Source organism: Nicotiana attenuata, unplaced genomic scaffold (assembly GCF_001879085.1).
Source record: "Nicotiana attenuata strain UT unplaced genomic scaffold, NIATTr2, whole genome shotgun sequence".
In the NCBI taxonomy this organism is placed as follows: Eukaryota; Viridiplantae; Streptophyta; class Magnoliopsida; order Solanales; family Solanaceae; genus Nicotiana; species Nicotiana attenuata.
The window spans coordinates 70544-93659 of NW_017673888.1; the positions used below are offsets into that span (position 1 = coordinate 70544).

The 23116-nt window shown below is 37.0% G+C and overlaps 1 protein-coding gene, 1 long non-coding RNA gene and 1 pseudogene across 2 annotated transcripts; 2 read left to right on the forward strand and 1 right to left on the reverse strand.

Moving 5' to 3' along the window:
• Nucleotides 1-5292: 5292 nt before the first annotated feature.
• Nucleotides 5293-9376, forward strand: LOC109217554 (putative pentatricopeptide repeat-containing protein At3g23330). Its single transcript, XM_019381814.1, has 2 exons — nucleotides 5293-7445; nucleotides 8769-9376. Exon 1 carries the CDS (start codon nucleotides 5460-5462, stop codon nucleotides 7353-7355), a length of 1896 nt encoding a protein of 631 aa, XP_019237359.1. The 5' UTR covers nucleotides 5293-5459; the 3' UTR covers nucleotides 7356-7445; nucleotides 8769-9376.
• A 613-nt stretch (nucleotides 9377-9989) lies between these two features.
• On the reverse strand, nucleotides 9990-12036 carry LOC109217551. Its single transcript, XR_002066656.1, has 2 exons — nucleotides 11928-12036; nucleotides 9990-10592 (listed from the first exon to the last, which is right to left on the reverse strand). It is a non-coding gene; the product is annotated as an uncharacterized LOC109217551 (long non-coding RNA).
• A 6535-nt stretch (nucleotides 12037-18571) lies between these two features.
• Nucleotides 18572-21980, forward strand: LOC109217547 (annotated as a pseudogene).
• Nucleotides 21981-23116: the final 1136 nt, after the last annotated feature.

Here is a 23116-nt window from a genome sequence, read left to right on the forward strand (position 1 = left end):
CAAAGGAGAGAGATTTCTTGTGTGTTTTTCATAGGCAAAGATATGTACTATTTATACTATACAAGATATACCCCAAACTCACTTGATACATCCTAGGAATTAATAGGTGCATCTATCCAAGTAGACATTGTATAGAATGGTATGGATGGATTATATGAACTCCACATACATTCACTTATTTTATACATATACATATTTTTAAAAAAGAATGGCTAATTTAGCCGTAGAAACGTCATTTTAAATGGCTTTTTTTTAGCCTTCACAATCCTCGGTTGGATGATTTTATCACACATAGTGCCACATAAGTTTTCACACGCTCTTGGTTTTGTTTGTCAGGGAGTTTTCGACTTGACAAAGTTGTATAATTTTGACGGATTTTAGGGTATTAAATCTTAATCAACTCTTAAAAGCAAGAATAAGAAGAAAAAATAGAAAAAGAAAAAGAACGACATATTTGTTAAAAACTTAGCTCAAAGTATATAATATAAAACAAGAAATATAGACAAGAATGTAGGGAGGCAAGAGATCAGAGATTCTTATTTCTTTCATATATTCAAGTGTGTTACAAAATGACTTCTCATCCACTTTATAATACTACATAGAGATATACCAAAATGATTCCATAATATGTCATTAAGCATATTGAGATCATGGTGGAAGATACATACGGGGGGAGGTATGAGAGTTACAATCATAACTCCATAAGTATTAGAGTAGTGGGAGTTATGGAGATAATGGAGAAGAGTAGTGGGTATTACTCATTTGGTGGTTATGGACATCCACTATAATTATATTTTATAACACTCCCCCTTGGATGTCCATAATAATGTGCCTCGTTAAAACCTTACTAAAAAATCACCGTGGGAAAAAATCTTAGTGAAGGAAAAAGAGTACACATATCTTGTAATACGCATTGTTTGCTACCTCGTTAAAAACCTTGCTAGGAAAACCCAGTGGATAAAACCTCAGCTAAGGAAAAAAGAGTGCAGCGCGTATCTTACTCCCCCTAATGAAAACATCACTTTACTTTTTGGAAATGACGCATTCCAATTCCGTATACCAGCTTCTCAAATGCTGGGGTTGGTAATGATTCATTGAACAGATCCACCAAATTATCAATCAAATAAATTTGTTGAACGTCTATATCACCAATCTGTCGAAGATCATGTCTGAAGAGAACTTTGGTGAAATGTGCTTTATTTTGTTGCCTTCAATATATCCTTCTTCCAATTGAGATAAGCAAACATCATTATCTTCAGTATTATTGGAATCTTCTCTTCAAAGAAAAGTCACACGTCTGTTGTGTGTTGAGTCCCTTGCTTTATCAGTTGCTTATCTTGGCATGACTTGAATAAGTATCAACAATTAATTACCTTGTAAAATGATAATATGGCAGTACTCTCACATGCAAATAGATTGTTTGAAGAACGAACTTCAGGAAAATGCCTGCATTTGTATAACCAACAAAATCTTAGCAATATTTATTAGAATAAGCAAATCTACATCAAGTATTCCTTTTGAAATATAACACTAGTTGTATTCCAATATCTCCACATAGTAATAAAATTATATCTCGCTAGCATATTGTTATACTCATGGTTCTAGCTAGATATATTAGTGCACCAATTTCACTAGACACAAAAACAAATCATGTACGCCATGATCGCTCTAATCTACATAAGGATTTGGCGAAGCTTTATTTAATAAATTTCTTGGGAATCTTAATATGCTTCAGAACAATTTAAATCCCTCAAGGATTTTCATTATATGCATATCAAATGTATTGTCAGACCAAAATTTGAAATGACTCCATTCACCACAGGAGAACATGTCTCCATATAACTAATACCAGGATATTTACGAAAATCTTGTGCCACAAGTCGTCTTTATGTCTATCGACTTGACTTTTCATTTCACTTTTTGCACAATGGACTATTCGTCCAATTTCATATTTTTCAGGTGAAGTCAATTTTCATTGCGTATTTTTCATTTGGCCAATCATTAATCTGTCCAAATTCCATGACAGATTTGAGCTCAATATCCTCGTCAATATTAATAATATTGAGCGCTATATTATATCAACAATATCGTTGATGATCATTTTATATCGGTTCCATCGTTACCCAATAAAGACATAACTTATTGAGATCTCTTTATCTTATTATTTTCATGTACCTGAGCCTCTCCCATGAGGTCTTATGAAGTGTTATGTCATGGTGCTCTTATAAAGCACTTGCCCTTATTGTGACCATCTTGAACATTTGCTCCTCTCCTTCTTCAAGGAGTTTTATCTTTGGAACCGATTAGTCTATTACGCTTCATGCATTCCATAGACTATGTCCATCGTGGACTTTATTCTATTTGGAGCATTAGTAGCTGAAATATGACATTTAGTTTTGGGTCAGCAAATGCGCATGGCAATATTTTGCAAATGAATTATCACTTGAACTTCAAGTTCATATTTTCTTGTACGAGGATCTAAGTGTACTCATAATAATTTATTCCATGTATTACTTTTTTCAGCTGCTCATTTTCTCCCCCTAATATTGGGATCACCAACACATATCCCCAACCTTCTTTGGGGACCAATCTTTGTGCATTGTGGTGGCACAATTAAATCATATAGTACATCCATATTTCTAGATGAAAATATTTGGTTCCTGACCCTGAACCAATTGTGATGGGGAGAATGTATCATAACTTGTTAGCTAGATGCGTACAAGTGCTGTTGTATATTAAATAATACACTTCATACAAAAAATTTATTTGGAGTTTTGTTCTCATAACCAACGGTTTAGCTATAATTGGAGGCATACAATTTTTACTAAACCAACTTGGATTTAAACCAGCATTATCATCTGTGCTCTAATAATTTGAGCAAGCAACCTTGCAAAAGCCAAATTGCAAGTTGATAACCAACGCACATGTGACCGTACAATAGATGCATCTATTAAAATCATATAATAGTAAACGGTCCACATGGCAGGTGACTGGGCCCTTATATATATCACCTTTTATTCGTTCCAGAAATCAAGGAATTCAATCCCAACCTTAGCTGGTATATCATGAGAATAAGCAGCACAAGAGAATTTTTGAAGAATCTTATATTTCTTCAATATATGCCAATGTGAATTCTCAATCAATTTTTACATCATAATTGAATCGGGATGGCCAAGCGGTCATGCCAACTGATATTTATTTCAGTAAACATCTAATTTACTATGGCATGTGATTCCATCATCATGCTTATATTGTGTAGTGCAAATATAAGAAAAATCGGGTAACCTTTTATATTTACCCAATGTGATTATAGTAATATGAAGATATTCAATCTTCCTTTCATTTATAGTCTCAAACGCCAACCAGTTTGGCTAATATATTTGAAACTCAAAAAATTTCTTTTGAGACTTACTACTATATCAATGTCATGAACAATTTCATTCCTCCGGATAGTAACCAATTAGTTTTTCCGGAGCTCTTCGTTATTTTTGTACTACATGATCTTTTGTCACACATTCATATGGTAAATGTCTCCTTCACGGAGAAAATCATATCATAATAAATTGTTATGGTCAAAGTCATCATAAGCAAAATCATTTCTTGTTTTAAGTTTGCCTTTAATAACTTTTTATAAGGCATGGCAAAATATTTTTGGCATACCACATGTACGCGACCAATGACATATTCATGTAACCACATTGTAATATTCATTATCTTTATTTCTCTTAAACCTCTCTTAGAGGTGAGTTGTGGCATTTATCCAACCATGCATAAGCACATTCTTATGCATAATTTTTATCACATATATATTTCAACATTTACTTTCAGGAATGAACCTGCATTTACAATGCTTATCACAAGTCACATTTTCAACGAATGGACTATAATCATGTGAACGTGTCACGTATTAACAGACCACATTGATACATATTCCTTCACCTTGAAAGGAACATTTTGAGAACACTTATTGTTCTCCTTTTTACAATTACCATAGTGATGACTGTTATTATTCGATCTTTGGCACGTCAACGTTCATTGGTCAATCACTTGTCTTTATTTAGACTTATTATGCAACGTTATTACATTCACTTCAAGAATGGAGCAAATCAAGTGGGACAAACTTCATGCTTTTTCATGAAAAATACATTATTTTTCTGTAGTCATCATTATATCATCAATATGGTGCATTGGTACTCAAACCCAATGCCTTACCCATATAAAGGCATGTTAGGCCATAATGTGTTGGGACTCAAATCTAACTCTTATCATCATAGAGCACCAGGACTCAAACCCGATGTCTTACCCTTATACAATGGCATAATAAGTCTAAGTGGACTCACCCTTGAGCCTTTCATGATATACTATTTTATAATAATCAGTTATTTTTGCCCGAACTTTAATGAAAGTTCACATTGATCTTTTTCACGAACAACCACATTATCAAACATAAAGGGAATAAAACTATCTTAGTTATACAAAATTTATTTTGACCACTACATAAATTTAAATTCTTATTATTTTTTAAGATTAATTAGAAACCTTCTCATTAGTTAACCGTTCCATAATCTTGGCTTACAAACTGGCGGAGCAGTATATATGGGAGATGATGTCAAGGCATCGTAATATGCTCTTATTTGTCACTCTAAAGCAGGTACTCCATATGTATATATCTGCACAAATGAAACTAAATTGTTAAGTAACACAAATTAAACCAAATCTTAAGTATTCACGTAAGTTAATTGCAGAATTCATGGCAACTGAAAAATGATACTCCATGTATAACAGAAGCAAACACAACATTGATATGGCAACAAAATTGTCAGATTTTCACAGGCTCAACCAAATTGATTCAAGGTTGTAGCTCCCATGGAAGGCTTTCATCTCTTATAGAAAATGTAAGAAGAATATAGCAATTCGTGCTGATAACGTGTTAAAAAACTTAGCTCAAAGTAATAATATAAAACAAGAAAATAGACAAGAATGTAGGGAGCAAGAAATGAGAGATTCTTATTTCTTTCATATATTCAAGTGTGTTACAAAATGACTTCTCATCCTCTATTTATAGTACTACATAGAGATATACCAAAAGAATTCCATAAATATGCCATTAAGCATTTGAGATGATGCTGGAAGATCATAGGGGAGGTATGAGAGTTACAATCATAACTCCATAAGAATTAGAGTAGTGGAAGTTATGGATGGAGAAGAGTAGTGGTTATTACTCATTGGTGGTTATGGACATCCACTATAATTATATTTTATAACAATATCAAATTTCTGTTTTCTCATCAATTTCTCATAGCTCTGTGCGAATGTGCATACACTTTAGTTAATCATCTTCCCGCGCCTTCTCTAAACCAAATTGAAACTATGAAACAGTAAATTAGTATTTTCAATCATACCTCAAAATCTTTAATATACTTTTCTATATTCTCCTTTGATTTTTAATCTCAATATTAATGATAATCTTCTCAGCAAGCAAGATCTTGAAATTTTCAACCAAATCTCAACGTCTTTACACTTCTTCAACTCCTAATTTCATTGACTTACTTCAACTTTCAATTAAATCTCAATCTCTCAAATATACAAAACAACTACACTCCCAAATCATTCACCTTGGACTTGACCAAAACTCCATTATAGCAACTAACCTCATCTCCTCATACTTTGCATGCCAAAACCCAGTTGACTCTCAGCTTGTTTTTGACTCTTTTAAACATAAAAGTTTATATCTTTGGAATATTTTGATTAATGGGTATGCTAAAAATAAATTATTTGGACAAAGTATTAAGCTTTTTAATCAAATGTGTAGAAGTGAAGTCACTCCTGATGAGTTTACCATTTCGGGTATAGTGAAAATTTTGGGTGAATTAGGGGATATTGTTTCTGGGAAAATTGTTCATGGGAAGTGTGTGAGAAATGGGGTTGTTTTAGATACTGTTGTTGCTAATTCTTTCATGTCTTTGTATAGCAAATGTGGGGTGTTTCGAGATTCTTTGAAGGTGTTTGATGAAATGCCGCAGAGGAGTATTTCTTCGTTTAATGTTGTACTTTCAGGATATACGGGTGAAAAAGAGAGAGTTTTGGATGATAAGTTATGGGATTTTGTGAAGGATATGCAGATTGAAGGTTGGAAATTTGATGCATTTACGGTTTCAACACTTCTTTCTTTCTGTGGAGAGGTGAAGAAGTACTGGCACTATGGGAAAGAGCTGCATTGCTATATTGTGAAGACTGGTTTGGATTCGGATTTTGTTGTTTGCTCTGATGTTCGCTTAGGATGTTGTTTGATTGATATGTATTCGAAAAGTTTCAGGATTGAAATGGCAAGGCGGGTTTTTGATAGGTTGGAGCACAGAAATGTTTTTGCTTGGACAGTAATGATCAATGGCTATGTGCTGAATGGGAATTTTGATGAAGCTTTGGTACTGTTTAAAGACATGCAAGTGGAAGGAGTAGAACCCAATAAGGTTTCGCTTATCAGTATCCTACCTGCTTGTTGTTCATTTGATCGTTTGAAAGGTGGAAAACAGATTCATGCATTTTCAGCTAGGAGAGGATTGAATCATGAAGTGTCTTTGTGTAATGCTTTAATTGATATGTATTCTAAGTCAGGTTCTTTGAGTTGTGCACGACGAATCTTTGAATATCATTGTGTTACTAAGGATGCCATATCGTGGAGTTCAATGATTTCTGCTTACTCCTTACATGGGAATGGTCAAGGTGCTATCATGTTGTATGAGAAAATGCTTCAAAATGGGATCAAACCTGATATGATTACGGTTGTTGGAGTTCTCTCTGCTTGTGCTAGGTCAGGATTGGTCGATGAGGGCATCCGGATATATGATTCTGCTGTAAATGATTATGATTTAGAACCAACTTTGGAGATGTGTGCATGTATCGTGGATATGTTGGGTAAAGCAGACCAGTTCGATAGAGCATTGGATTTCATCAAGTCAATGCCTGTGAAACCAGGTCCTACTATATGGGGTGCACTTGTGAATGCCTCTGCAATTCATGGAAATAGTGAGGTGCAAAATTTAGCATATAGGTTTCTTATTCAGATGGAACCTGAGAACCCGTCAAATTATGTGTCCCTTTCAAATTTATATGCTTCTTCACATAGATGGGATGTTGTTGCTCGGGTGAGAACAATGATGAAAGACAAAGGGCTGAAGAAGTTTCCTGGTTGTAGTTGGATTAGCATTAACACTGAAACACATAGCTTCTACGTTGCTGACAAGTCTCATCCTTGTTCTGTTGTGATTTATGAGATGCTAGATCAACTCATCTTAGCAATGAAGCGAGATGATTCTTGCATTGGCTTTGAAGATACTGTGAAGGTGTATGAATGATCAGAATTGATTAAGTTACTACACTTAACAAGCAAGTGGAATAGGTGATTGATGCCAAGAAAGTTCATCTGAATATCCGGGCAATAATTGGTAATTGCTGCTTTCCCAGTTTACATTTTGCCGATTATCCTTCTCCGTGCTTTATCTTGCAAATGTTTCACCAACTAATAATAAAGTCGAACAAATAATAATCTAAGCATTCAAAGAATATCTTAAAAGCATGATACAATGGCACAAAAGAAAGGTACAGGACATGCATATTGCTCTCATTTGGTGTCAGAATGGAAATTTCCTGTCTTGATAATGTGGTTATATACAATCATTCAAAGCATGTGTTTCAGATGTCCAGCAACACGTGTTAGTTCTACGTGTCAACTCACTCGAGTGCCTAAGTTTCTTAGGTTTTGTAACACTATTACTGATGACGTCTAAGTGAAGCTCCTAGTTGCGTCCTCTAAACAGCAAGGAAGAAAATGAGTATGAAAAAGGTTCAGATAATTACCCTACACCCTACTTACTAGAACAGTAGCCTGGAGCAAAATAGATGATTCGTTTTGTGGTCTAATAAGGACTAGGCAATATCATTCCACTTGGTCAATTCCAGAATTTATAAAAAGATGAACAAGATGTAAGTTGTGTTCCATCACAACATTGTTGTATAGAACCTTAATCATACTATGACTAGAGCACCAGAAAAGGCTGGGGTTGGAATCAGACAAAATAAAAAATGACCATACTCTATGGAACTTGAAGAGAACGATTCTACCAGTGACCAGATATAGGCTATCTGCTCTCTTGGGTATTTGTTAAAGAAAGAGTACTAGGCACCAGGAAGAAGACTCCTCCTTGTTCTTATATTGTCTATTAATTTTTTATATTTCCTGTCCATTGTCTGCTATATCTAGACAACTATTAGAGGTTTTTATTGTGCTCTTACTGAATTAATAGGTTTTTATGAGAGTTTAGGAAGAAGCAGGCCGATAAGTGTTTCATTAGGTGTTAGAGTGCAACTTCTGATGGACATATGTAATGCCACTGAATATTTTAGAATGTGAAAGCTTGTTACCCTAATTATTTTGTTCCAAGATCTGATCGATTCTAAAATCTGTTGTCATAATAACAGTTGTATTCAAGTATATGCAGGGGCTGACTTAATACATTTTTCCTCCTTTTTTTTAGTAGTGCACCCATGTACTAGAAATCCTAGATCCGCCTCTGAGTATATGTATGAGCTTATTGCCACTATTAATTATGTTCTTCGTCCCCTTTCCTCTATTTTTTCTCCCTGGAAGAATCAGTGTGCATCAGGTCTTTTTGTCAAGTGAGTTAAGCAGGACGTTGTAATATTTGTCATAGCTTTCTTATCATGAGTTCATCATAGAAGGATTGATGTTCTGGTTGGTGGTTCTGCAGTTAACATGACCAATCAGGTGCATCGTTCCCTCCAACTAGGCTATATATGTCTGCCTACTATCTTGAAGAGTTGATGGATGTAAACGGAAGTAGCGCTGAACTAGTAACAACACCCCTTGTGACCAAAGCGTCATAACTACATCCTAAGGTGACCTTTTGTTCAGGACATTAGGGAACTGGTACTATACGAACATATGGCAATGCAGCCTAGCATGGTCTGCGGAATGGGACTGGGAAAGCTGCAGCTCAGAGAATGATTGTGCTCAGCGGATTGAAATGCCTAGGGTACTTCAGAAGATTGAAAACCTGACGACTAATTGGAATCATAATGTACAGTGCAAGGTTTTTGATTTTTTGGTGAAAATTCGAGAAGAAGTATGCTAATTCGGTTCAGAGCTAGAGTGTCGAGAGTGGGTTCGGCCGAACCCAGTAGTTTTGGTTCGAATCTTGTATTTGTCTTAAAAAATCCATTGAATATGTATAAATTATTAATTTAGAACCAAATAACTTAAGGCGATTAAAATCCCGAATCCATAAGCTTGAAAACCTAGCTCCGCCTCGGGCTGATTCTATATATAATGGACAAGTAGCTAAAGGCCCTACAGTAATGGAATTTATTGTCCTCAACAAGTATTGGGGTTTTTTTTTTTTTTTTTTTGACTATATGGCACATTTTACAACTTTATACATCAACATCACTCGCATTTGTACTTTAATATATCTCTTCAAATTGTTCACCTTTGCATAAGCTCATTCCTTGACTAACTAATACTATCGCTGATCACCTAGAATCGTTGATTGTGACCTTTGAAGTCATCTTTTGTGCAGTGATTAACTATGTAAATCTAACTAAAAATTTACATAACTATGTAAATCGTTGATTCCATCTTGCAACAAATGTAAATCTAACTAAAAATTTCATAAGAGGAGAAGAATTCTAGTATAAGGTCGTCATGAAAATTTAGTTAATGTAATGAAAACGCGACATGACTAATTTGTTTTATGGATAGTTATATTATTTCCAGTCAAAAGTCCTCGTGTTACCTTGGAAAACTCCGAACATAAATTTGATTCAGAAACTACAGTCATTCACGGTAGGTTGAGATACTTCAGTGTCTTGGCTACTTCATCTTATAAACACAGTTTAAACCCTGGCTTGGCTCCTAAACTTTAGGAGAAGGTAAAAAGGGAGATCAAAATGGAAAACTCTACCATCTTCTCTTTTCAATGAACAAAGCCAAAAACTTGTTTGCACTTGTCAAAAAGAAGGCCAAAACGTTGTTTGCATGAACTTATTTACAATTTTACAACATACACAATGATGGGAACACGAGCCATACATTGTACCTACTAGAAGCACAAACATCCAAAGGACAACCCGGTGCACTAAGGGTCTATTGTATGCAGCCTTACCCTGTGCATTTCGGCAAAAGGCTGTTTCCACAGCACAAACATTCAAAGAACAATTAAAAATGAAAGTCATACTCCATTTCTGAAAGGTCAAATGGCTTATCTCGTAACACTACTTACTTTCGGATCAACTTCACAAAAAGACCTGAAAATGCAATGAAGAGACATAGCAACTGCAAAATCATGATACGAGTGAGTCGTTTCTTCATCAATCTAACATCTTCTAGCATAGCTGTCAATCGATCATTGATATCCCGGATCACATTCAAATCAATTGGTTCAGCATCTCTTTGCATATATGCTTCGAGTTCAGGCATGTAGCGTTCAATTACAATTCGAGGCTTCCCATTTGGACGGTAATTGATCCTAGTTGGAAATTCCTCTGTCGTCTCCAATAATCCTTGAGATGCCATTCTAATATCATATGAATAATTAATTTATGAGCAAATGCCTAGTTCATGAAAAACTGAATTTTGAATAATATTAAAAACTCCAACCTAATCACCACTACTTCAAGCCCAAAGGAGAAAGAAAACAAGTGCAGATTTTGCTTTCTCCCTTGACATTTGACCTTGAATTCTTTCCAAATACATTTTTATGCTTCAAACTCTACCATCCCAACAACAACCACATACCAAGTGCGATCACACAAGTGGGGTCTAGGGCAGAGTATACGCAGACCTTACCCCTAACTTGTGTGAGGTAGATAAGTTGTTTCCAATAGACCCTCGGCTCAAAAAAAGTATTTTAAAAACAGGTTTGAAAAATACAAGATTGAAGACGTTATGATGAAACTACGGAAGAAAAGAAAAGTATTGATAGCAAATATAGTAAGATAACCAAAGCAAAGGAAACAACAATGTTTTAGTTTCCTTTAGTTCACCTATCCAAACAGGAGGAACAACTCATGCATTTCTTTTTCCAACTAAAGATTGGTGAAGTTTGCTTTTTCATTTGAATTTGTGAGTTCTTTGACATTGATCCTCAAAAGTTGAGAATTTTGAGGATCGCCATTTTTCTATCATAATGAAGCAGCTCCAAGACCTGACTGGTTGTTGCGTTATGGAAGGATTATAATGCAGAGGTTTTTTCTTAAAAAGAACAATAATGCAAAGTAAAATAATGCAGGGATTATTATATAGTGAGTATTAATTGACTGTATGGAATAAGAACGAGTGCCTTTCATTTATCAAGAGTAGATAAACCAAAGGAGTCTATGATTAGGATTCTTATGTAAGGATTAAGAGCATTACTGTCTTCATTCTATCTTGCACAAAATAGTACATAAATCCCCTCATAACTTATTCAGGTATTAGCAATACAAAGTTAGATACACCAAACCAAAAGTTGTATTTAAGTGGCAGTTTAATACTGCCAACCGGATGATGCACTCGTTACTTTAAACCCCCCCCCACCCTCCCACCCACCCACCCACCCACCCACCCCACCCCAACCCCCCGACCGAAAAAAAAAAATCTAACGAAACAAAAGAAAACAAGTTATTTTCCACTAAGATAAATTTTTTTAAAATAAAATAATCACCAAATCTAGCCAAAATGGTCAGAGTAAACTGTAAGAGGGGATTTCGGATGAGATAACAGAAAAGGACCCATTAAAATGCTCACATTTTTTTTCTTTTGGCATTTCCTTTATATTTTCAAGATCTCAAAATTCATCAGAAACATAAGAGCAATAATTTTTTTTATAAAAAAAAAAAATAGACAAATAGAGGTGGGTATCGAAGCTTACTGAGAATCAGAAGAGTGGGAGTAAAGCAGCAGCAGTTTAGGAATTCAGAAAGATTCGTCGCGAAAAGAAGATTCTGTGTGTTCCCTGGGAGTGAGAAGCATGATGACTTTATTGGGCTGAACCGTGGGCTTTTATGTATGGATCAATATTGAGAAACTTGTGAAAATAGTTTGGGCTAGTCAGTTTTCGGATAAAAAATAGTCAGTATTTGTAAAGTCATTAAAAAATAGTCATTATTTTATGCGGAGATAAAATCAGAGCAAAAATACCCTAGCTGAAACACCGAAAGTTTAAGTATATAGATTATGGAGCTTCTATAAACTTCCAGCATATTATTTTTGGATTTTTAAGAGTGATTTTATTCAAATTTTATCTTTACATAAAAAAGTGGCTAAATTACGATTAGTTTGAAACTATACTATTTTTCAATTGTAAATAAGTCTATTTTTTATTATCTTTTTCCCCGAATTTTTTTTTTGTTTAGTAGCCCAAAGCAAAAAAAAAAAAAAAAAGAGATTTTTACATTCCTATACACTATATGAAACTATATTACCCTTCCTATTCAAATTTTACTATAATTATAATTTATATACCCAATTACCATTTATGTACATTTTAAGGGAATTAATGATAATAATTAGTGTCCTAAAATCACTCTAACGTATCTTCCACTCCCCCACGTTTCTCTCTCCACATCCCACCCCCTGCCCCACGTATCTTGCACAAGAGAGCAGCAATTCCACCATTGACAACCATTAAAAAGCTTTGAAACTTTGAATTCGAATTTGGGTTTTCAAAAAATATTATTTGTTTGAATTGGGCGTTGTTGCAAAGAATTGGGAATTCTCTCTACGTCTCTCTCTATCTCTCAATTCCTAATTTCAGTACTGTAAAGCAAAGGAAAAGAGAGCAGCAATTCCACCATTGACAGCCATTAAAAAAGCTTTGAAGCTTTGAATTCGAATTTGGGTTTTCAAAAACCATTTGGATTGGGTGTTGTTGCAAACAATTGAGAATATAGTTTGGAGTTTATATCTCAATTTTGAGGGTGTTTTGGTGAAGATTAGACNTAGTGTCCTAAAATCACTCTAACGTATCTTCCACTCCCCCACCTTTCTCTCTCCACATCTCCCCTCCCCTCCCCCTCCCCTCCCCCCCCCCTCCCCCCCCTCCGCGTATCTTGCACAAGAGAGCATCAATTCCACCATTAACAACCATTAAAAAGTTTTGAAGCTTTGAATTCGAATTTGGGTTTTCAATAAATATTATTTGTTTGAATTGGATGTTGTTGCAAAGAATTGGGAATTCTCTCTACGTCTCTCTCTATCTCTCAATTCCTAATTTCAGTAGTGTAAAGCAAATGAAAAGAGAGCAGCAATTCCACCATTTACAGCCATTAAAAAGCTTTGAAGCTTCGAATTCGAATTTGGGTTTTCAAAAACCATTATTTGTTTGGATTAGGTGTTGTTGCAAATAATTGGGAATATGGTTTGGAGTTTATATCTCAATTTTGAGAGTGTTTTGGTGAAGGTTAGACTTGATTTTGGCTGAATTTCATATTGGAAGAAGACGACATGGCATACATTATGCTGCAGAAATTGTAGTAAAGTTGTAGTAAAATTATAGAAAAATTGTATTCTGTTGTTTATATGTATATATATTTTTTTTATTTAAATATTGTATGAAAGTTGAACAATATTGTATAAAAATTATATTTAAGTTGTATGATATTGTAGCCGTATATAACTGGGTAGAAATAATGTGTGAAAGTTGTGGATAAATTGTAGATAAGTTGTAGAAGTTGTGGATAAGTTGTAGATAAGTTGTAATTAGTTGTATGAAATTCGTTTTTACTATGTATAACTCAGATACAAAATATACAAAAGACATATTGTATAAAAATTATATTTACGTGGTATGATATTGTAGTTGTATATCTGGATAGAAATAATGAATGAAAGTTGTAGATAAATTATAGATAAGTTGTATAATATATAATTATTATGTATATATATTATACTTTTTATCTTTTACATTTTAAAGTATGCAATTACCATAAAACTTTAAGGCAACTAATATACACGCATGGTAAAGACATTTTATAGTCTTAGGTCGCTCAAAAACCAAGAAACATTAAGGCAAATTTTCATGCCGAATTTGTAAAGCGGATAGGAGCCAAGAAAGAACAAAGTGAAAAGATCCCAGCATTTACATGAAAGTTACATTTTTGGATCACAATAAATTCAATTTGCAGAAAGAACAAAGTATTAAGGCATTCAAGAAGCAGAAGCTTGTTGCTTGGAAAATCCACTGTGACGACCCAAAGGGTCATCACCGTATTTCCCAGTCACCTTGTACTTCCGAGGTCGTGAAAACTTCACTTGGGGGTTGCCTCGACTTGTGTGCGAAGTCCGGGCGCATAACCGGAAAGTTTAAATGTGAATTTGTGAGAAAGATAATAAATTTGATGTTTTGAATTGATTAAGTTTGACTCTGGTCAACGTTTTGGACAAACGGACCCGGACTCGTGATTCGACAATCACGGAGGGTCCGTAGGAAATTTTGGGACTTGGGTGTGTGCCCGGAATCGAATTCCGAGGTTCCAAGTCCGAGAAACGAATTGTTGTGTGAAATTGTTTTCTGAAAATAATTAAAGAATTAGAAGGTGTTATTTGTTTAGAAGACTGTGCTGTTGGGCTCGTATTTTGGTTCAGACTCCCGGCACAAGTCTTAAATATGATTTAAGCAATTGCTGTAAAGTTTGGTTAGATTTGGACGTTATTTGACGTGTTTTGAGCTAGAAAAGCTTAACTTAATGTTTTATGGGAATTGGAGAGAAATTCATGGGTATTGAGACCCAAATTGATGATTCATGATGTTAATTGGGCGATTTGATCACACGAATGAGTGCGGAGTATGTTTTTGAGATTTTATGTATGTTCGGTTTGAAGCCCCGAGGGCTCGGGTGGGTTTTGAGTAGGTCCCGGGAGGTCTTAGGCTTAAAAGTATCAGGTGTTGCAGGTCCAGGTGTTGCAGGCCCCCGGCGCGGCCGCGGTCATTTCCGCGCGGTCCGCGCTGGCAGCCGCGCGGTCGCGGTGCACTTTTGCGCGGTCCGCGTGGCTGGGTTCAGAGGGCCAATGACTCCCAATTCGACCAGCGCGATCGCGTGCCATATCAGCGCGGTCCGCGCTGGAAGATTCAGAGAGGGGCCTTGAGGTTTCATTCAACCAGCGGGGCCGCGCACCAAATCAGTGCGGTCCGCGCTGGGTAGGTTCAGGGAGTGGTTTCCCCACCCTTCCTCGGCGCGGCCGCGGGGCATTTTTGTGCGGTCCGCGCCGGGTCTTCAGTACAGTATATAAAGTCGGGATTTTCAGTCATTTTTTACTTTTTCAAAACCCAAAATATAAGAGGTGATTTTCCAAACGATTCTACTTCTTCAAAACGATTGGTAAGTGATTTCTAACTGATTTTCTATACTCCTTAACATCCTTAAACATAATTCCAACTTCAAACCAAGGTTTTTAATGGGGGAATTTGGGAATTTAGGGTAGAACTAGGGTTCCTAAATTTGGGGGTTTTGGACCTCAATTTGAGGTCCGATTCCAAAATAACTTATATATCTGAATTCATGGGGGAATGGGTAATCGGGTTTTGGTTCGAACCTCGGGTTTTGACCACGTGGGCCCAGGGCATTTTGGAAATTTTTGAACAAACTTTGGAAAATTCATTTTCATGCATTCAAATTGATTCAAGTAGCATTGTTAATACCTTCAAGTAATTTGTGATTAGATTCGAGCGGTTTGGTGGTGAATTCGAGGGGTAAAGCTATACTAGAGGATTGAGTTGAGTTTGGAGCATTCGAGGTAAGTGTTTGATCTAATTTTGGCTTGAGGGAATAGGATTAGAGTATTGTTTGCTAATTGCTAATTGTTGAGTACGGTGTATAGGCATGGTGACGAGTATCTATACACTGGTGTCTAGCATGACCGTGAGTCCTTAGTTGTGCTTATTTTGATTTTGTTGTGACTCTTCCTTGTGTAATTGATGATTTCTATATAATGTGAAGGGTATGAGAAAGAATTATGACTTGTGAACTCTCTGGAGCGTTGGCTCGAATGCTAAAGTAATTGTTGAGTAAGAAATAAAAGAAAGAGAAAGAAATGTGATTATTCCCTTGCCGTGTTGTGTTCGTATAGTGATTTTCTCCCTTGTCGGGATGTGAAAGTTATTGTTGTTGTTCCCTTGCCGGGATTTAGCTGTTTACTTGTGTTTTCCCTTGCCGGGACATTTCTTATTGTTTGTCTATCCCCTCGCCCATTGTTTGTGATTGTTGCTTGGGTGAGGAAGAGTGATAAAGCACGAAGGTTGATGCCGTGCACGATTTGTGTTGAGAATATACTAATGCACGAAGGAACATTCCGTGCTATGTTTTGATTATTAATGCAAGAAGGAACATTCCGTGCTATGTTTTCATTATTAATGCATGAAGGAATATTCCGTGCTATGTTTTGATTATTAATGCACGAAGGAACATTCCGTGCCATGTTTTGATTATTATTGCACGAAGGAACATTCCGTGCCATGTTTTGATTATTATTGCACGAAGGAACATTCCGTGCTATGTTTTGATTATTAATGCACGAAGGAACATTCCGTGCCATGTTTTGATTATTATTGCACGAAGGAACATTCCGTGCCATATTTTGATTATTAATGCACGAAGGAACATTCCGTGCCATGTTTTGATTATTATTGCACGAAGGAACATTCCGTGCTATGTTTTGATTATTAATGCACGAAGGAACATTCCGTGCCATGTTTTGATTATTATTGCACGAAGGAACATTCCGTGCCATGTTTTGATTATTAATGAATGAAGGAACATTCCGTGCCATGTTTTGATTAGTAATGCACGAAGGGACATTCCGTGCCATGTTTTGATTAGTAATGCACGAAGGGACATTCCGTGCCATGTTTTGATTATCACTCTCGTTGGCTTTGTAGTTGTACCGTTTCATTCCTTATTTATTGACCTTGTATTCTAAACTGCTACAGCCCTTACAACATGCTCCCCTCCCTCTTGACTTGTTAAATTTCTGTATTCTCTTCTATTGCGTATATATATTTTTGAACTGCACTGGCTTGTTTGGTAGTCCGGTCTAGCCTCGTCACTACTTCGCCGGGGTTAGGCCAGGCACTTACCAGCACATGGGGTCGGTTGTGCTGATGCTACACTCTGTGCATCTTTTTGCACAGATCCAGGTGCTGGAGCAGCATTTGAGTAGCAGTAGCATTCTGGGAGCGAGTTTCCAGTCCAGGGATTTCCGAGGTAGCCTGCCGACGTCCGCAGGCCCGGAGTCCTTTCTATTTTATTCAGTTTGTTATCGTTGTACCGTAGCAGACAGTTTTATGTTTCATTCACACCTTGTATTTAGTATTTTCTCTAGACGTTCGTGAGTGTTGTGACACCAGCCTTGGGTAGAGGATTGTTAAACTTCAGCATTTCTTTTAGTAAATTTTATTTGAGACTTCCGCCTTATTCGTTAAATGCTTCATTGTTGTTAATATTGTCGATGTTTCCTAAAAGAGGTATTCGATAATTGGCTTGCCTAGCTCCTATTAGTAGGCGCCATCACGACTTCCGAGGGTGGAAAATCCGGGTCGTGACATCCACAAGGCCACAAACGGAAATTTTCGGCCTTTCACTGTCCTTCCCGTTTCCACTCTGTTTTTTAAGCTCAGAATTTGCCCTCCTTACCGACAAATCCAACAGGACAAGGCATTGAGATAAAGTACTGTGAAATTAGCTCGTAATTGTAAAAATGGTTTTCGAAAATAAAAATTAATTTTAAAATCAACAATAGAAAAGTAACTGAAAAACTTTACTCGAGAGAAAAGGGGAAAGGGGAGAGAAAAAGGAAGAAGATATAACTAAATCCCTTGATCGAAGCCACAAATAATGGATTGGGAGCCTTATAAGGTGGATTGTATATATTTGGTAAACAAAACTTGTTTATGCCAGGTAATTAGCTTAACATGAACATTAAGGGTAATAAAGTTTCAAATAGTGTATAGGAATGAAAAAATCCCAAAAAAAAATTGAAAGTTATATATTTGGTCTCTGGATAAAAAATATTTATATCTTTTAGCCAATATATATAAATATATATATATATATATATATATATATATTTCTCAAAAATTAGCAATAAAGTAACTACCAAATGTAGCCCTAAATCCTTTTTTATGACAAAGTAGCTATATTTTCTTCTCTTCGGTCTTTTATGCTCCCCTGAACTGAGAACAATAATAGGTTCCTCTTATTGGATCACCAGTTCTTGTTATAGTTATCAGTTTGTTTTTAGTATTTATCTCTTTAGATTAGATTGCATTTATCTTCTAGAATAGATGATATTATAGTTAGACATTTAGAGTTATCCCTTTGATTTAGATAGGATTCGTCAGTTATCAGGTTTACATAGAACTTTACAAAGATGGTTACTGTAACTTGTATTTAAACTCATTGAGGCATTCAATAAAACACACAGTATTTTCCATCATCTATTCAAGTCTTCATATGGTATCAGAACCTATACTACTCTAACGAGCTAGATCCTTTTTTTTTCACAACACCCAATCCTCCAATGACGAAAGATGGAAACACAACCAGAGTTGTCAATGCCGACAACACTGCTGGTACCATCACCATAGTTCAATTCAACCCCGCTTTCCAACTACCTATCAAACTTAGTGGCAGTCACAATTTTGCTACTTGGAAAGCTCAGTTCTCCATGCTTATGCATGGTCATGACCTCTATGGTCATCTTGATGGCTCCACCCCATCCCCCATTCCGACCACCACTTTTGGAACCAATACCACCCCTAATCCTGCTTACACACTTTGGTTCCGTCAGGATCAACTTATTCAAAACGCCCTTATGGCTTCCGTTGACCCTACCATAGCCTCCACAGTTACCGCTGGTAACACATCAAAACAGGCCTGGGACTCTTTGCACACTGCCTACGCAAACAAGTCCCAGACCCGAATCTTCAGTCTTCATGATCAACTTGGCCGAATCACCAAAGACACCACTCCTATCACCGAGTACCTTCAACGTATTCGGTCCCTTTCAGATGAACTTGCTACTGTTGGTGCCCTTGTCACTAATTCCAAACTCATAGTTAAAATCCTTAGTGGACTTGGACCTGAGTTTCTTGAGATCTCGGCTGCCATACGGGCACGTGACACTATAGTTACCTATGAAGAACTATATGAAAAGTTGCTTGACCATGAGCTCTTTCTTCGTCATGAGGAAGCTAAGAAAACCCCTGGTCCTATCACAGCAGCAGTTGCCAATCACAACAAGTCAAATAACAACTCCAACAATCGCAATAATCGCTGCCAATACTACAACAACAACACCAATAACTCTCAAACATGGCGCTAGAATGCTCGCCCCAATAATGCGAGCCAGTATCATCCCTCACACAATAACACCACTGTTGTTATTCGTTGTCAATTATGCAACAAGATTGGCCATATTGCAAGTGTTTGTAGATCCAAGTCCCACAATCATTTTGAGGCCAAAGCCAATTACATCATAGGCTTCAACACTACTGCTAACCCGTGGATAGTTGACTCTGGTGCCACACATCACATCACAACGGAGCCGCATAACCTACAACCGTACCACGGTAACGAAGATGTCTCCATGGGTGATGGTAACAAAATTCCCATCTCACATACTGGTTCTACACAGTTACAAGCATCAAATAATGTTTTTAACCTAAATAATACTCTATGTGCTCAAGCCATTAAACGCAATCTTATATCTGTATCCAAGCTATGTCATGATAATCTAACATCTATTGAATTTTTTCCCTTCTCTTTTGTTGTGAAGGATCTGAAAACGCGAACCCCGCTGGTGTACGGCCGGAAGAAACATGGACTGTATGAGTGGCCCAATTCTCATCCACAAGCTCACATATCTACCACTACAACCTCTCTGACCACTTGGCATCAAAGACTGGGTCATCCGTATTCTAGAGTTCTTAATTATGTCTTGAATAAATTCTCGCTACCATTTGTTGAACGAGATAAGTTTAATTATTGTAATTCATGTTTGTCTAATAAATCCCATAGGCTTCCGTTCCACACATTAACTTTGGAAAGCTCTAAACCGCTTCAAATTATTTTTAGTGATTTGTGGGGGCCCTCTCCTGTTTTGTCCCTTGATAAAAAAATTATATTATTGCATCTTTGTTGACCAATACACAAGATACGTGTGGCTTTATACACTAAAAAATAAAAGTGAAGTCAAGGAGTTGTTTCAAAAATTCCACCCTTTAACGGAAAAATATTTCGATACCAAAATTCAATCGCTTTATACTGATGGTGGAGGAGAGTATAAAAGTCTTGACTCTTATCTCTCGCTTCATGGCATCGAACATCTTTCCACCCCACCCTATACGCCTCAACAAGTTGCTCTTGCTGAGCGTAGACATCGTCATATTATTGAAACTGCAAGAACAATTTTACATGAGACGTCTCTTCCACCGATTTTTTGGTCCTTCGCATGTCACCATGCTGTGTATTTAATTAATCGTCTACCCAAATCACTCTTAAATAACTCTTCCCCGTTTGAAAAATTATTTGGCAAGTCACCTGACTATGCCTCTCTAATGACTTTTGGATGCTTATGTTATCCCTGGCTTAAACCGTACTCTAAAAATAAACTTGACCCTAAGTCTAAACCATGTGTATATCTCGTGTTCTCTTTGTCCCATCATTGTTATCAGTGCTTTGATCCTATTTCTTCAAAAATTTATTTATCAAGAGATGTGCAATTTCTTGAAAATAATTTTCCCTTCAAAATCTTATTCTCTAATGCTACTATTAGACCCACTAAGTTAGATTGGACAACTACAACTACTGATAAGTTACCTAGTTCCACCCCCAACCTTTCCCCTCTTTTTGATTTGCCCCCTCTCATTAAAGCACCCACACCTCACGTAACTTCTGAGTCCCAGCCCCCACAGGTACCTCCTCCTCTATCTCCACTAAACACGCCTCAGTCCACCATATCCGGCACAACACTAGCGGAAGATGCGGCTTCCCCTCCTTCACAGAGCTCTACTCCAGGTATGTGTACTACTCCTTCTCCAACTCCAATTCCCCAAGATCCCAGCTGCCCAAACCATCCCCTAAGCCTTCTGTGAGACCCCAAGCCTCCAATCCCTCTATAAAACCACCCACCCTATCTCTGATAGTCTACAATCGTCGTTCCTCACACCCCAAATCAACCAATTCAATGGCACCTTCCCCTGCTCCACCACATGTACCCACCCCTGCTCCACCACACGTACCCACCCCCCTACTCGTATAGTTACCCGCTCACAAAACAATATCCAGAAGCCAAAACAGATTTTTGATTACCTAGCCTACTCAGAACCATCTCTTGTGCCACACACCTTCAAACAAGCCCAAAAGACACTGAGTGGAGGAAAGCCATGAATTCAGAATTTGATGCTTTACTGAAAAACCATACTTAGGAACTAGTTCCATATGACCCCTCTAAGAATGTTGTTTCATGTAAGTGGCTTTTCGGGATTAAAAGGAAAGCAGACGAGTCGGTTGATCGTTACATGGCGAGATTAGTTGCAAAAGGATTCACTCAGAGGTCAGGCATTGACTTTCACTCGACTTTCAGTCCGGTTGTTAAACCCACTACTGTGCGTATCATACTTGTTGTTGCCCTTCGGTTTCACTGGCCACTTCGTCAACTCGAGGTCAACAATGCTTTTCTTCAAGGTGACCTTGAAGAAGAAGTGTACATGACGCAACCTCCGGGCTTTGCTTGTGTTGATAATCCAACTCATATTTGTAAGTTGCGCAAGGCAATCTATGGCCTGACGCTCCTCGGGTTTGGTATAATGCGCTCAAAGGCCATCTTGCTCACATGGGATTTTCTAAGGCAGAATCTGATAACTCATTATTCATCAGAAATAGTAATGCTGGTTTCATTTTTATTTTGGTATATGTTGACGACATAATAGTAACTGGCAGCAACTCTATCACCGTCAATAAAGTTATAGCCTCTCTTGCCTCTCGCTTCTCCATTAAAGATTTGGGAAATCTCAATTATTTTCTTGGTGTTGAGGTGGTTCGACACACTGATGACATTATTCTCTCGCAAGCCACTTATATCAATGAAATCCTGAATGATTAATTGATGGCTGATTGTAAGAGCGCAAACACACTGATGAGTGCTTCTGAATTGCTCAAACTCAATAATGGGGCTCCGTTAACTGATGCGATTCGCTACCGTCGAGTCTTGGGCAGACTTCAATACCTGTCGTTTACAAGGCCGGACATTTCCTATGCAGTCAATAAATTATCCCAATTTATGCAATCCCCATCTGATCTTCATTGGAAAGCTGTGAAGCGAGTTCTTAGGTACCTTCGTGGTACGATCAAGTTTGGCCTACGTGTGTCCCCGAATGTTGATTTCAATCTGCGTATGTACTCTGATGCGGACTGGGCTGGAGATCTTACTGATAGATCCTCCACATCCGGTTATATTCTGTTTCTTGATAGCAATCCTATCAGTTGGTCTTCTAAAAAGCAAAAGACTGTAGCTCGCTCATCAACTGGAGCTGAATATAGAGCTGTTGCCAATGCACTCGCCGAACTTCTGTGGGTCAGAAACCTATTGCTTGAGATGCGACTTCCTGTCAGAGATGCCCCTACTATCTACTGTGACAACATTGGTGTTACTTATCTAAGCGAGAATCCGGGCCTTCATAGTCGCATGAAACATATTGAGGTGGACTTTCATTTTGTGCGCAATAATGTTGAACAGAAGGTGGTTCGAGTTGTTCATGTTCATTCTGCTGACCAACTAGCTGATATGCTCACAAAAGCACTAGCCAAACCAGCCTTTGAACGCAATTTGTTCAAGTTAGGCTTAGTGACACATAGCCTAACTTGAGGGGGGCGTATTTGATCACCAGTTGTTGTTATAGTTATCAGTTTGTTTTTAGTATTTATCTCTTTAGATTAGATTGCATTTATCTTCTAGAATAGATGATATTATAGTTAGGCATTTAGAGTTATCCCTTTGATTTAGATGGATTCGTCAGTTATCAGGTTTACATAGAACTCTACAAAAGATGGTTATTGTAACTTG